The sequence below is a fragment of the Cervus elaphus genome, chromosome 22 (genome assembly GCF_910594005.1).
Source record: "Cervus elaphus chromosome 22, mCerEla1.1, whole genome shotgun sequence".
NCBI classification, from domain to species: domain Eukaryota; kingdom Metazoa; phylum Chordata; class Mammalia; order Artiodactyla; family Cervidae; genus Cervus; species Cervus elaphus.
This window is the reverse complement of record NC_057836.1, coordinates 27,884,414-27,900,119: the sequence shown is the minus strand read 5'-3', so window position 1 is coordinate 27,900,119 and position 15,706 is coordinate 27,884,414. Positions and strand designations below refer to the sequence as shown.

Here is a 15,706-nt window from a genome sequence, read left to right as displayed (position 1 = left end):
ATAAATTCATTATATGTTAACATAAACAATATGTTTCTAAAAAATATAGCTGTATTTTCTGAAAGAAAATAGTGAGAAGAACTATACCATTTTTGTCTCTAATGTCTGGCTTAACAGAAAACAGCTGAATTCTCCTATCTGCTTCGGCATTAACTCTGTTGTAATACTGCATATCATGCAATCTCTGGAAAACCCCACTCTACACTCATGAGTAAATGAGTATGACAAAAAGAAATGATGTCTGGAACTACTTTGGAAACAATTTCGACCTTGTGACATCGCTGTAAACATCTTGAGGACTGTAGACCTCTAGGACTGTAGACCGTAGACTTTGAAAACTTTGGATGTACAACGTAGTTTTGGTCAAAGGATCAGCACCCGTGCCCTGTTTCTAAGACAACAGCACATCAACCTATGTCTCCCATGAATGAAAAATTGGCTTCAAAGTCATCTGACCAACATCAGACTTGGGACTTGTCATTCTTCCTCAAACGTATAATTCCTCTCATCTCAGAGGGCTATAGGAATATCACAACGGATTCAGACAAGCTTCAATAGGACCACTGGAATTATGAAGTGAAATTTCAACAGAAAAATACATCTTTCAACTTCTTCCCATTTGGCTTGTTACTTTGCCATTTCTACTTATTTCTTACTTTCTTTTTCTCTTCTTTTTCTAGTTTGAACAATGATATAGGGTCAATAGCTTACTTCAAAAACTTCTGAAGATGGGTGAAAGCCAAATGCAATGTAACAAATGTTGACCTTTAAAAAAAAGCAACTTGGAGTAAACTGAAAAGCAAAGAAATCTGAGATCAAATTTAAGTGTAACAGAAATGTCAGACTTCAGAAAACACAGTAAGAATTCATGCAGAATGCCATGAGGCTATTCAGCCTAAAAGCACCAATGTCAGGTTGGAATTAGAAAACCATCAGAAGTACAGAACTGTTTTTCCAACAGGTATTGAGTCTGATGACACACTCAGCATCAGCTTGGAAGGAAAATGTCAATATGAACATCCTTGCTATTTTTCTAACACTAAAAACAATCAGATATGACAGAAGAAATTTTTTTCTAGGAAAAGAGGTGAATAAGGCTTCTTTAAGATGATTGTCAACCTCTATCTACTGAATAATTCATGTTCTTTCAAAATTGTTCACATGATTATAGAATATTAGAATTCAAGGAAACCTGGAGATCTGGTTCAACCTCCTGACTGTATACATGAAGAAACTGAAACTCAGAGAGTTTGGGCTATTTTCCTGAGGTCATTCACTGGTTGATACTGAAACTAGATTCTAAATATCCAGAATACTAGGCCAATATTTCCATCAAGGCCTTCTAATCTTTTGACTAGCTATTATCATCTATGCTTATATAATAGGCACAAGACTTATTTGGGTGTATTTTTAAATTTTATTTTATTCTAAATGGGTCAATAGAGACATATAATAGTGAGTAGTGTAATTTATGTATCTGGATTGGGGCACTGGTTCAGCCATGAGCCAAAAGGAATAAGAATGAGTCCTAGGCCCAAACAAACAAAGGAACTGTTCAGATATTTTCTGATGGATAGTTATGGACTTGCACAACGATACCAGGAAATGACTATATAGTCATGTGTGCACGTGTATGTAGTCGCTTAGTTGTGTCTGACTCTCTGCGACCCTTTGGACCGTAGCCTGCCAGGCTCTTCTGTTAGTGGCAGTTTTCAGGCAAGAATACTGGAGTGGGTTGCCATTTTCTCAAGGGATATTCCCGACCCAGGGATCAAATCCACATCTCCTGTGTCTCCTGCACTGCAGGCGGATTCTTCACCCACCGAGCCATTGGGTAAGCCATCTAGTCATGGTATTAACTAATTACCTAATTAAAATTATCATTTATAATTAAAGTGTAGTTATTGGTCTTGTTCCTTTTTATGATTGCATTTTGATTTTTACTTAGACGAGGTTAGAAAGGCACTACCTAAAGCAAATGGTATAATTGAAAGCATAATAGAGAGAGTTTGTGTTTGGACACATTGAACATTACAAGCAAAAGCAGTATGACATTAAGAAAAAGAATAAGGGGTTTTGATGTTTGTGTCTCTATTTCTGCTTTGTAAATAAGTTCATCTGTATCATTTTTTTTAGATTCCACATATAAGTGATATCTATGATATGTTTCTCTTTCTGAGAATGGACATATAGACACCATGGAGGGAAGGGGGTGGGATGAATTGGGAGACTGACATATATATACACTAACATGTATAAAGTAAATAACTAATGAGAACCTCCTGTATAGCACAGGGAATTCTAACAAGTGCTCTGTCACCATCTAAATGAGAGGGAAATCCAAAAAAGAGAGGACATATGTATACATATAGTTGATTCATTTTGCTGTAGAGCAGAAACTAACACAATATCATAAAGCAACTATACTCCAATAAAAAGTATTTTAAAATTTTTAGAGTTTTATAATTCTAGCCAATAGGCATCTGACTGAAAAAAATAATAATGTGTACTTAAATTCCAAAGTATAACCAAAAAATACTCATTGAGAATAAAGTTATTCATTATCTTGTGGGGAAAAAAAAAGAATAAGGGATTTTGAGTCTAAATATGAAGGGTTCTAAAAACAAACAAACAAACAAATAAATAAATAAATATGAAGGGATCTTTTCTTATCTTAAGACCTCTCCCTAAACAAATTTATTTGCACCCTTGACTTAATTCCCATCCTTCACTGGATGATTTCCATGTTGGGGTCTCCAGCTTAGATACCTTTCTTGAACACTTTTGGTCATCTCAAGCACTCCTCAAAGCCAACATACAAAGTCTGAACTGCAGAGTTCTTGTTCTTCTATTGTTTATGTGTCACCCAGTGTGCCCCATCTTAGGGAATGTTACTTTTATCCCCTTACTTACCAAAGACAGAGACTTAGGAGTAATCCTCGACACTCTTCTTTTTCACTATGCCTTCCCATTCAGTCCTGTCATTTTTATGTCTAAATATTCTGATTCTCTTCATTTCATTACCTTACCACTCACCTTCTAGGGCTTCCCTGGTGGCTCAGCAGTAAAGAATCTGCCTGCAACATGGCTTTGATTGCTGGGTGGGGAAGATCCCCTGGATAACAGAATGGTAACCCACTTCAGTATTCTTGCCTGGAGAACCCCATGGACAGAGGATAGTGGCAGGCTACAATCTACAGTTTCAGAAAGAGTCAGACAGGACTGAGCAACGAAACAACCACCACCACCACCACCTTCTAAGGCTGACTTGCCATTCTCTGATCCTTGGACTACTTCCATAACTTATCGCATCTTCTCTTATCTACTTTTGCTTCCTTTAACAAATCCATGCTTCACTTAGAAACCAGAGTAACCTCAGAAAGATGAAAATCAATTCAAAATATTCTCTCACTGAGAATTATTTATGCCTTTATGTTGCTTTCAGAATAAAGACGAAGTTGCTTAACATGGCCCTGTTTAGAAGACCCTAACGTGATCTAGTTCCATCTGAAGGTACCTGTTCATCACACACTCCTCCCTTGTACTCCAGGCATACTGGCTCTCTTCAGTATAGTTCAGTCGCTCAGTCCTGTCCAACTCTTTGTGACCCCATAGACTGCAGGATGCCAGGCTTCCCTGACCATTACCAACTCCTGAGGTTTACTCAAACTCATGTTCATTGAGTCGGTGATTCCATCCAACCATCTCATCCTCTGTTGTCCCCTTCTCCTCCCAAATTCAGTCTTTCCCAGCATTGGGGTCTTTTCAAATAAGGCAGTTCTTCACATCAGGTGGCCAAAGTATTGGAGTTTCAGCTTAAACATCAGTCCTTCCAATGAATATTCAGGACTGATTTCCTTTAGGACAGACTGGTTGGATCTCCCTGCTGTTCAAGGGACTCTCAAGAGTCTTCTCCAACACCACAGTTCAAAAGCATCAATTGTTCTGCAGTCAGCTTTCTTTATAGTCCAACTCTCACATCCACACATGACAACTAGAAAAACCATACCTTTCACTCTTTGGATCTTTGTTGGCAAAGTAATGTCTGCTTTTTAATATGCTGTTTAGGTTGGTCATAACTTTTCTTCCAAAGAGCAAGTGTCTCTTAATTTCATGGCTGAAGTCACCATCTGCAGTGATTTTGGAACCCCCCAAAATAAAGTCTGCCACTATTTTCACTGTTTCCCCAACTATTTGCCATGAAGTGATGGGACTGGATGCCATGATCTTAGTTTTCTGAATGTTGAGTTTTAAGCCAACTTTTTCACTCTCCTCTTGCATTTCATCAAGAAGCTCTTTAGTTCTGCTTCATTTTCTGACATAAGGGTGGTGTCATCTGCACATCTGAGGTTATTGATATTTCTCCCAGCAATCTTGATTCTAGCTTGTGCTTCATCCAGCCCAGCATTTCCCATGATGTACTCTGCAAATAAGTTAAATAAGCAGGATGACAATATACAGCCTTGATGTACTCTTTTCCCTATTTGGAACCAGTCTGTTGTTCCCTGTCCAGGTCTTACAATTGCTTTCTGACCTGCATAGAGATTTCTCAAGAGGCAGATAAGGTGGCCTGGAATTCCCATCTTTTGAAGAATTTTCCATAGTTTATTGTGATCCACATAGTCAAAGGCTTTGGCATAGTCAGTAAAGCAGAAATAGATGTTTTTCTGGAACTCTCTTGCTTTTTCGATGATTCAATGGATGTTGGCAATTTGATCTCTGGTTCCTCTGCCTTTTCTAACTCCAACTTGAACATCTGGGAGTTCATGGTTCACGTACTGTGGAAGTCTGGCTTGGAGAATTTTGAGCATTACTTTACTAGCATGTGCTGCTGCTGCTGCTAAGTCGCTTCAGTCATGTCTGACTCTGTGCGACCCCATAGATGGCAGCCCACCAGGATCCTCTGTCCCTGGGCTTCTCCAGGCAAGAATACTGGAGTGGGTTGCCATTTCCTTCTCCAATGCATGTATGCTCAATCACTTCAGTTGTGTCCGACTTTGTGACGCTATGGACAGCAGCCCACCAGGCTCCTCTGTCCACGGGATTCTCTAGGCAAGAATACTGGATTGGGTTGCGTGTGAGATGAGTGCAATTGGGCGGTAGTTTGGGCATTCTTTGGCATTGCCTTTCTTTGGGATTGGAATGAAAACTGACTTTTTCCAGTCCTTTGGCCATTGCTGAGTTTTCCAGATTTGCTGGCATATTGAGTGCAGCACTTTCACAGCATCATCTTTTAGGATTTGAAATAGCTCAACTGGGATTCTACCACCTCCATTAGCTTTGTTTGTAGTGATGCTTCCTAAGGCTCATTTGACTTCACATTCCAGGATGTCTGGCTCTAGGTGAGTGATCATGCCATCATGATTATCTGGGTCATGAAGATCTTTTTTGCATAGTTCCTCTGTGTATTCTTGCCAACTCTTCTTAATATCTTCTGCTTCTGTTAGGTCCATACCATTTCTGTCCTTCATTGAGTCCATCTTTGCATGAAATGTTCCCTTGGTATCTCTAATTATCTTGAAGAGATCTCTAGTCTTTCCCATTCTATTGTTTTCCTCTATTTCTTTGCATTGATCACTGAGGAAGGCTTTCCTATCTCTCCTTGCTATTCTTTGGAACTCCGCATTCAAATGGGTATATCTTTCATTTTCTCCTTTGCCTTTCACTTCTCTTCTTTTCACAGCTATTTGTAAGGCCTCATCAGACAACCATTTGTGTTTTTGCATTTCTTTTTTGGGGGGATGGTCTTGATCCCTGCCTCCTGTACAATTTCATGAACCTCCATCCATAGTTCTTCAGGCACTCTGTCAATCAGATTTAATCCCTTGAATCTATTTGTCACTTCCACTGTATAATGTAAGGGATTTGATTTAGGTCATACCCGAATGGTCTAGTGGTTTTTCCTACTTTCTTCAATTTAAGTCTGAATTTGGCAATAAGGAGTTCATGATCTGAGCCACAGTCAGATCCCAGTCTTGCTTTTGCTGACTGTATAGAGCTTCTCCATCTTTGGTTGAAAAGAATATAATTGATTTGATTTCAGTATTGACCATTTGGTGATGTCCATGTGTAGAGTCTTCTCTTATGTTGTTGGAAGAGGATGTTTGCTATGACCAGTTTTTGGGGGTTTGCGTTCTTTTGGCAAAACTCTATTAGCCTTTGCCTTGCTTCATTCTGTACTCCAAAGCCAAATTTGCCTGTTACTCCAGGTATTTCTTGACTTCCTACTTTTGCATTCCAGTCCCCTATAATGAAAAGGACAACTTTTTTGGGTGTTAGTTCTAGAAGGTCTTGAAGGTCTTCATAGAACCATTCAACTTCAGCTTCTTTAGCATTTTTGGTCCGGGCATAGATTTGGATTACTGTGATATTGAATGGTTTACACTGGAAACAACACAGGTCATTCTGTTGTTTTTGAGATTGCATCTAGGTACTGCATTTCGGACTCTTTTGTTGATTATGATGGCTATGCCATTTTTTCTAAGGAATTCTTGCCCACAGTAGGCTCTCTTCTCACTTCCTAAATGCAGTTTCTTCATTTCCTAGCTCTCGTCTTCCCATGGAGCTCTTCTCTTATCTCCCCTTTCACCAGTTCATTTTCACTCATCTTAGATATGAAATCAAACATATAACTTCCTCAGGGAAGACTTTTCCCACTCTGGAGAAAGATTTGGATCCTTCATTTTATGTTATCATGGAACCATGCACTTTTCTTTCAGAGCTGTTATGACACCTGTTATTTTACATTTATAATTTGGTAAGGGCCTATTTCTCCCCACCTCCAGTGGACTACAGCTCCATAAAGGCAGGATTATGTTTGTTTTTGCTTAATATGCTAGCTTTAGGGCCTGAAGAAGTGTCTAACATGAACAGGCCATCAATAAGTATCTACTGAGTGAATGGATAAACAAACTGGATATAAATTTCTGTGTCTATAAAGTAGAAATCAGTAAAGGGGGGGGAATTGTACATGATGGTAATGATATTAAAGAGACTGTTTTGTAGGTCAATCACATAATATTTTGAAAGTGCTTAATAAGTAAGCTATAAGTCACTATTCAATTTTCAAATATAAATTTGCTCTTTTACCATATACGTTTTGACAAGTGATCTTAAGTTTAGTGAAGCTTACTAGAAAAGAAATTGTTCCCATGAATTTATGATATTTACAATTTAGCATTGAAAAAAATCTGAAAACTTTAAACCCTTTTAAAAATACAGATACCAGGAAGAGGATGATGTTGACAAGCTTGACTGGTAACATTTATTGAAAGTTCTCATAAGTCCTTTATCCTGTAAGGGACAACACATGATACTTATTACTCCCACTGACAGGTAAGAAAACTTGACTGAGGTGATTGAGGTAGTAAGTGACAGAGATAGATATGTCTGATTTCAAAGCTTTTATTGTCAACTGTGAAAGTTGGAAGCAACTCCATAAACTCTTCAAAAATACACAAAAGTAAGATTCATATCTTTGGTTTATGCAATTCTAAGTTCTTCATTCTCAGTATATCACTTTGACTCTCTCTTCATGTGGAATACTGAAACCTTCACATTTTTCTCTTCCATATCCATTTGTTGTTGTTGTTCAGTCACTAAATCATGTCCGATCCTTTGAGACACCATGGACTGCAGCACGCCAGGCCTCCCTGTCCTTCACCATTTCCTGGAGTTTGCCCAAGTTCATGTCCACTGAATCAGTGATGCCATCCAATGGTCTCATCCTCCGTTGCCCTCTTCTCCTTCTGCCTTCAATCTTTCCTAGCATTAGGGTCTTTTCCAATGAGTTGGCTCTTTGCATTGTGTGGCCAAAGCATTGGCACTTCAGCTTCAGCATCAGCCCTTCCAATGAGTATTCATGGTTTATTTCCTTTAGGATTGACTGGTTTTATTTCTTTACTGTCCAAGGTACTCTCAAGAGTCTTCTCCAGCACCACAGTTTGAAAGCATTAATTTTTCACTGTTCTGCCTTCTTTATGGTCCAACTCTCGCATCCACACATGATTACTGGAAAGACTGAAGCTTTGACTATATGGAACTTTGTCAGCAAAATGATGTCTTTGCTTTTCAATACACTGTCTAGGTTTGTCATAGTTTTCCTTTCAAGAAACAATCGTCTTCTGATTTTATGGTTACAGTCACCATCTGCAGTGATTTTAGAGCCCAAGAAGAGAAAATCTGTCACTGCGTCCACCTTTTCCCCTTCTATTTGCCATGAAGTGATGATATTGGATGCCATGATCATAATTTTTTTAATACTGAATTTTAAGCTGGCCTTTTCACTCTCTTCTTTTACCTTCATCAAGAATCTTTTTAGTTTGTCTTTGCTTTCAGCCATATGAGTGGTATCATCTGCATATCATTGTTGATATTTCTCCCTGCAATTGATTCCTGCTTGTAACTCATCTAGCCAGCATTTCGCATGATGTGCTCTGCATATAAGTTAAATAAACAGGGTAGCAATATACAGTCTTGTTGTACTCCTTTCTCCATATCCATAGTTACCTATAATTCTATTCATATATTTCCTTCCCTCCCAACTGAGAGGAACAAGGTACTCTCTTTCCTTGAGAACAGCTCTATTTTCATTTTTGGTCCAGTCTGTTGGGTGTTGGTGTCATCTCATTTTGTCACTTCACTCATCCCTGTTTTCTGAGCTTCTCCTCATGCATCTTTCATCTCAGTTTGTAAACATGCTTGGAGCTCTTTTATTTAAACAAACATATGAAGCCCAAACATAAAAATCGTTCTCTTACCTCCTTCAACTTTAGTGATCTTCTCACCTTTACGATCAATCTTATTCCAAGAGGCACAAATTATTTTTCTCGGTTTCCTCTTTGATGCCTTGAAGATGGCATCCAACTTCAATACCCAAATTTGCTCTTTCATCCACAACTCTTGTCTTGGTTAATGATGTAATTATCTATCATGTACCTAAATCAAAAAGTTCAAAATCTTCCTTATTTCCTCTCTTGTTCACTTTCCTCTGAAATATTTCTCCAGTCTGCTCTGTAAATCTTGACTGATGCCTAGAGCAGGCCCAGACCACTTTTCAAGTAGACTATTTCTATACCTGCATCTAATATCCTTGCTGTTACTCTTTTTTACAGTTCACACTTTACATTAATGTGCAGAATTATCCTTGTACAAAATAAATCGGACTGTGTGAGTCCCATTTTTAAGATTCCATGGGGTGCAATAAAGTTAGTTATGAGTAACTGCCTGACTTATAGAGCCCCAAATGATTTAAACTGAAAAAGTCTTTTCAACCTTGTCTCCCAGTACCATTCCCTTCTAATATTATAGTAAATCTCTCATATTCTCCGAACTTCCATAACTTTGACCATCTAGTCTTTCTTTCTGGAATTCCATTTCCTCTCTTCTCCACTCAGGAAATGCCTATGAATGTTTCAAGTCAGAATTAAATTCCTTTCCAAAGCTTTTCTTACGTTTTCTGAGAGAATCTGTCTCTCTCTTCCTTGGGGGCATACAGCACTCAACACTTTGATTATAGTCTAGAGAACATTGTGTGGTGATCTTCAGTTTGAGTCTTTCCCTCTGAATTCTATGTTCTTTAAACACAGTTGCTATGTCTTATTCTGCTTCTTTGATTCACTGTGTGCCAGTTTCCATGTACACATATTTTTGCTCAAAAAATAAATGGAAAGGATACATCGTCACCTATCAGTTGATTGTTTAGTCAAATGTGGAAGTTATAGCTGTCTAACTTTTCCATATTCTCTTTGGCCTGCTTGCAATGTTAGTTAAGAATGACTTTAGTACATTAATCTCTACAATAAAGAATACAGTGGTCTGATGCAAACATTTTCATGGGACATTTTTCCAGGGAAACTGATTTTGAAAGCTAAGGCACTGCCTATTAACTATTGCTCTTGTTTCTGCAAAACAATAATTTCACTTCATGTAGGATGGGAAGTTCTAGTACCTTGTCAAATTTTTATTTAAGCTTCTGATGTAATCCTCTGATGCTAATTCAGAGTTGCTATTTTTAAATGAATGCTTTCCTTGAACTGCCTTCTAATTCCTTGGGTAATTTCAGCTTATTATTAGTAGTTGAATAGTTGTGTCTGTGCACCAGGGTTCAAGAAAATAGCAACCATCTGCCAAGAGCTACAGACCTTAGCCCTTGGTCTCTGGTATTCTGACAGTACTGCCTTCTCTAATGGAAATATCAGTACCCGGTGAACACACTGTTAACACTCAGCTGTGGAAATATTAACACCCTATGGCCCACAACAGCGAAATCAAATCTCAACATGTCTCTTGCTAAAAAGAAGCCAGCAGGAGGTGGTGAATCTTCAAACAGGATTAAGTAATCAGCAATATTAAAAATTATCTGAGCTAGAAATGGAGCACGCAGGTTCTCAGGAGGTGAAGCCCTGGGAAAAAAAGTAGATTATTCAATGGAGACAAAATATAGACCTTTGAAGAACTCACTCTGACAACTCACTTAACAAGCACATACTGTTTGTTCTCAGAGAAGTCAGCTTTTGAATTTAGAGAAGTTGAAAGGTTCATTTCTCTAAACAGCCTGTCCTCAAGTTTTTTAACAGTTCGGTTAAACTGAGAGTGGGAGTCAGAGGATGAGTACAATGGAAACACTCCAACCTCTTCAGTAACCTTTTTTGATACATGATAAGGAACTGTTCAATGTACAAATAAATCAAGTTTCTACTAAGCTCCTTGAATGACGCTTACTAAACACCACTCTACTCTGAAACCAGTCCTCATAACGTCTAAAATTCTGATTATTCAGAAAAAAAGAAATTACACAGGGAAGTGGAAACATCCAAGCATAAGTACTGCTATTTACTATAATCAAACTACTTTAGGATAGTTTTTAAACAAACAGCATGTATTTATGTAGGAATGGTGTGAATTATAGGGTGAGGATGGCAAGCTCCAAATCTCTGGATTTAACTCTAGCTCCTTAACTTACAAGTGCCTTTTGGGCAAATTAACCCTTGTAAGCTTCAGTTTCCTCAAAGGTAAAACTGGGATAATAATAGTATTTGTTTTATAGGGTTATTATAGATAATAAAATGAGGCAGTATTAAGGGAGCACTAAATGAAAATCTAAACTTTATACTTAAAATATTAAGAGAATCAAATAGATGTTCAACATCTCTTCAGGTAGAGAAGCTTAGTTATCAGGAATTAAAGAATATAGAAGTCCCTCTAGTGAATCCTTTTTATCTATAAGCAAGAAAACTAAGCAGGCTTCATGCTGACAAAGATTTTTGTAAAAAATATTCCATGAACTTTACAAGAAAATATACATTTAAACATCTTTAAAATAGACCAAAGTATATCTTAATGGAACAATAAGCTATCAAAACAAAAAAGGCCATAGTTAATGCTTTAGAAACTTTAAAAAGTTATCCCATAAGAAAACTAGGCTTTAGTGATATAGAGTCATATTAATAGTTTTGCCTTTACAATCATTCTTTAAGTATTTTTAACAGTTTTATAGAGATGTGATAAATACCATACAATTCACTCAGGGTACAATTTAATGGCTTTTAGCTTCCTCCCAGAGTTACTGAATCATAACCACAAAAGAAATCATAACCACTGGCTCTCATTCCCTATATTGCCCCAAACTCCTCTGGCCCTAGGTGATCAGGGATCTACTTTCTGTTTCCATCCATTTGCCTGTCTCTGGGCATCATAAAACATGTGGTCTTTTGTGACTAGCTTCGTTTGCTTAACATGTTTTCAAGGTTCATTCATGTTGTAACATACATTAATATTCACTTATTGAATACTCTAACATTGCATGGACAGACCACATTTTATCTATCCACTCATTATTTGATGGTCATTTGAGTTGTTTTTACTTTTTGGCTATTGTAAATAATGCTGGTCTGCACATCCATGGAGGAATTTTTAAGGGAACCTATTTTTCATTTATCTTGAGTATATACCTGAGTGGAATTGTTGGGTCATATGTTAACTTGATGTATAGTATTTAAGAAACTGACTAACTGTTTTCCAAAGTGGCTGCCCCATTTTACATTTCCATGAGCAATATATGAGATTTCCAATTTCTTCACATCCTTGCCAAAGCTAATTGTCTTTTTCATTATGGTCATCCTAGTTAGTGTCAAGTGATACCTCAGTGTGGTTTTCATTTATATTTCCCTAGAGATTAATGATGTTGAGCATCTTTCCACGTGCTTATTGGACATTTCTATATTTTCTTTGAGGAAATGTCAGACCCTGTGACTATTTTTTGTTTTAAATTAGGTTATTTATTGTCTGGTTATTGAGTCATAAGAGTATATATTCTGAATTAAATGCCTTTATTAGATATAGGATTTGCTAATACCTTCTCTTCTGTGAATTGTTACCTTCACACTTTTTTTTAACCTTTACATTTTGAACCCATTTTCTATGAGCTAATCAGTTGAGGAATGACAAAACAATAACTGTGCTACTTTTCTAAGTCTTACCTGAGCTAAAAACAATTAGGATTTAGCAAAAAAGTATTTGTAGATGTTGGCTACTCTTATCTAAATCAGAAAAAGAGGTTAAGAGTAAGGTGAAAATGGGAACTCATTTCTTCCAGAAGTTTCTTGAAATATAAGTGTGAACTGTAAGTAATTCCAATGAAACCAATTGTTAATTGATTTTCTTATATAATTATTTCATTAATTAATTCAACTGTATAAGGAGATGTAAGAAACAAAGATAATTGATGACTCCTTCAAATAATATAGTTTAAATATTATTTTAAAATAAGGCATAAATGATCATAATGAATTTTTGAGAGTGATTGATTCAATATTGAGTAATTACTATGTCTCAGGTATTATTAAGCTTGTGGTAAACAGAAACACTATGATGAACTATTTGAGCTTAACTAGCTCTCATTCTAATGTGGGTAAATTATATGTTTTACATGTTGTGTGTAAACACATTGCAACATAATGTAATTCATAAAGAAACAAAGCACTGTAGTAGGAAAATGTGGTCAGTTTTACTTAGGGAGGTCAAAGAAGGATCCACGTAGAAGAAGCCTTATAAAAAGGGGGAGAGCTGCAAGCTCAACTAAAAGACAAATTCTATCTATGTATCTATCTATGTTCTATCGTTTATTAAGGAAGGTGGGTATATGGGTGCACAGTAATCGATGAAAGATATCAGAAAACAGGAATATTCAATGTACGAGGCACAAAAAACATAGAATTTTAAGATAATTTGTAAATTTTGAACTTGGAAGATTGAGAGGAAGCTTCTAGTAACTCCTACGAATAATAGAAAAAAATTCCTTTCTCCTCCTTTCACATGCTAGAAGTTTTATAAAAGACACAAATTTTAAAATAAACCAAAATAAATTGTTTGAAAAGTCCTTTGTGTCACTTTCTCTCCCTCCTTTCTCCTTCATCAGGATCTTGAGAGAGAATTCAGAACAGAACTGAGTGTCATAATTCTTCTCTGACTCTAGAGATTGCAGACTTTCTTCATGGCATCAGTGCTGATGCCATGAAGAAGACTTAAAATATCTCTTCTTGGCTTTGAATGTGAAGCAGAAGCCAAGTAAGAACTGCTTCCCCAAGCCAGAACCAGACATCACACTTATTCCCACATGCTTCCTCTTAACTAGACGATGACATCATTATCCACCAGATTCTCAACCACCATGCATTTTATTCTAGGGAAGATACAGAGAATACACAAGGGATAGGTTTTTTTCATTTTCCTCTTATCATTATCATTGTCTTACTAACTGGACACCTACTATAATCAGGGTATTTTGCCAGGCTTTGCATATTTCAATAGTAAAAGATACTGTTTCAATTTTTAAGGACTCTTTTGTTTTGAGAGAGGGACAAGTAGAGAAGCTTATTTTTCCCTATTCAATATTTTTTGGTTGTTATTTCTCTAAGAGCAACTAGACTCCCCATTTAAGAAACTCTGGCATTAATTTTATTTCAAGTTTATTTTAGTTTAGAAGACACAACTGGAGCCCATTATACAGAGTGAAGTAAGCCAGAAAGATAAACACCAATATAGTATACTAACGCATATATATAGAATGTAGAAAGATGGTGACAATAACCCTATATGCAAGACAGAAAAAGAGACACAGATGTATAGAACAGACTTTTGGACTCTATGGGAGAAGGCGAGGGTGGGATGATCTGAGAGAACAGCATCGAAATATGTATATTATCAAGTGTGAAACAGATCGCCAGTCCGGGTTGGATGCATGAGACAAGTGCTCAGGGCTGGTGCACTGGAATGACCCAGAGGGATGGGATGGGAAGGGAGGTGGGAGGGGGGTTCAGAATGGGGAACACATGTAAATCCGTGGCTTATTCATGTCAATGTATGGAAAAAACCACTACAATATTGTAAAGTAATTAGCCTCCAACTAATAAAAATAAATAGGAAAAAAAAAGAAGACACAATTATAGTTTAGATTTGTTTAAAATTTATATTCACAGCTTACATGTATCTAAATTTAATATCCACAGCTACTGAAATTGGAAATAAACAGAACTGGTATTGAATTATTCATAGAGACTTGCAGTTTTTCTCCTCAAAATTTTCACATTAGTAATATCATGTCTGTCATGCAATTCTTACCTGGAAGTCAAAAGTCCAAGTGCCTCCAAAGGGTGAGAGAATTTCCATCTTCTTAAAATGGTATGCATTTCTGAAACAGTTCTTTCATCCCATCCAGGAGCACTTCCCAAGACCAAAGGAAGAGAGCAATTTTCATTGTTGCAGTAGAAGCGATAAAACCATAAGTATCTTCTCTTTCCCTCAGAGAGGCTGCAAAACCAGATTGAAAGTGATAATTTACTGGAGTTTGTGACACTAACAAACGCTTGCTATGAACAGTCAGTACAAAATATTAGGTCTAGTTCTTTAATTTTTAGTTTCTTTTGGAAAATAAATCCTTTATCTTCTTGGGACAGTTTGATAGGTTATTTTATCAGATTATTTCCCACTAACTTTAATCTTTTATAGAAAAATTAAATAAAATGTACTTCAGATAATTCACATGTATTTTTTCCTTGCCCTTATCTTTGCCACTTTTTAAAAAATGTCATTCTGGTTAGTAAAGTTTTTGTCTCCTTTAAGCAGAACAAGTTTATCAATTCTGCCACATGTACTACTTAGAACAAAAATTCTGAACCATTTACTTTCTTATTGTTTTTGGAAATTAACTTAGACCCAAGTGGGCCTGTGAAGAAACGGCATATTTTAAAGATGATATTCCTTCATTTCAAAGCAAGTTTCATCAGAGGTCAGAAAACTTTTTGCTCTAAACGTCAGAAACAAAGATCTCATTTCATCCCTGGATTCTGGCTTTAAATTCTCGGAGTTTGCTGGAAGTTTGGAGTTAAAATGCCAGTGAATAGGACTTTCTCACATGCACAAGTGTGTGCCTCAGAAGATCTAGATCTGGGACAAGGGCCATTGATTCACTGAGAGTTTACCATGTTTTGCTTACACTCCAGGAAAAGCATTCAAGACCACAGTTGAACTGAAGGACAGCATTTCTCACATGACAATGACAGCTTTTCAACACTGTCTCCTCCAAACTGACACTCTGTCGCTCAGCTTTCTTTAACTAAAACTCCCAAGAAGGGATAGCAAGAGTTATTAACAGATTTTAAATATCATTATTTCTCTATAATGTCTTCTGAAATCCTCTCCATCTGCA

At 36.8% G+C, this 15,706-nt stretch overlaps 1 protein-coding gene across 1 annotated transcript in view; it reads right to left on the bottom strand.

The window, feature by feature from the left end:
* The window catches only part of PIK3C2G (phosphatidylinositol-4-phosphate 3-kinase catalytic subunit type 2 gamma), a 410,949-nt gene that overhangs the window by 251,504 nt on the left and 143,739 nt on the right, over window positions 1–15,706 (bottom strand). The window contains exon 16 of the mRNA XM_043882432.1: window positions 14,620–14,808. Within this exon, the coding sequence (XP_043738367.1) occupies window positions 14,620–14,808 (189 nt within the window). The remainder of the gene's footprint in view (window positions 1–14,619; window positions 14,809–15,706) is intronic.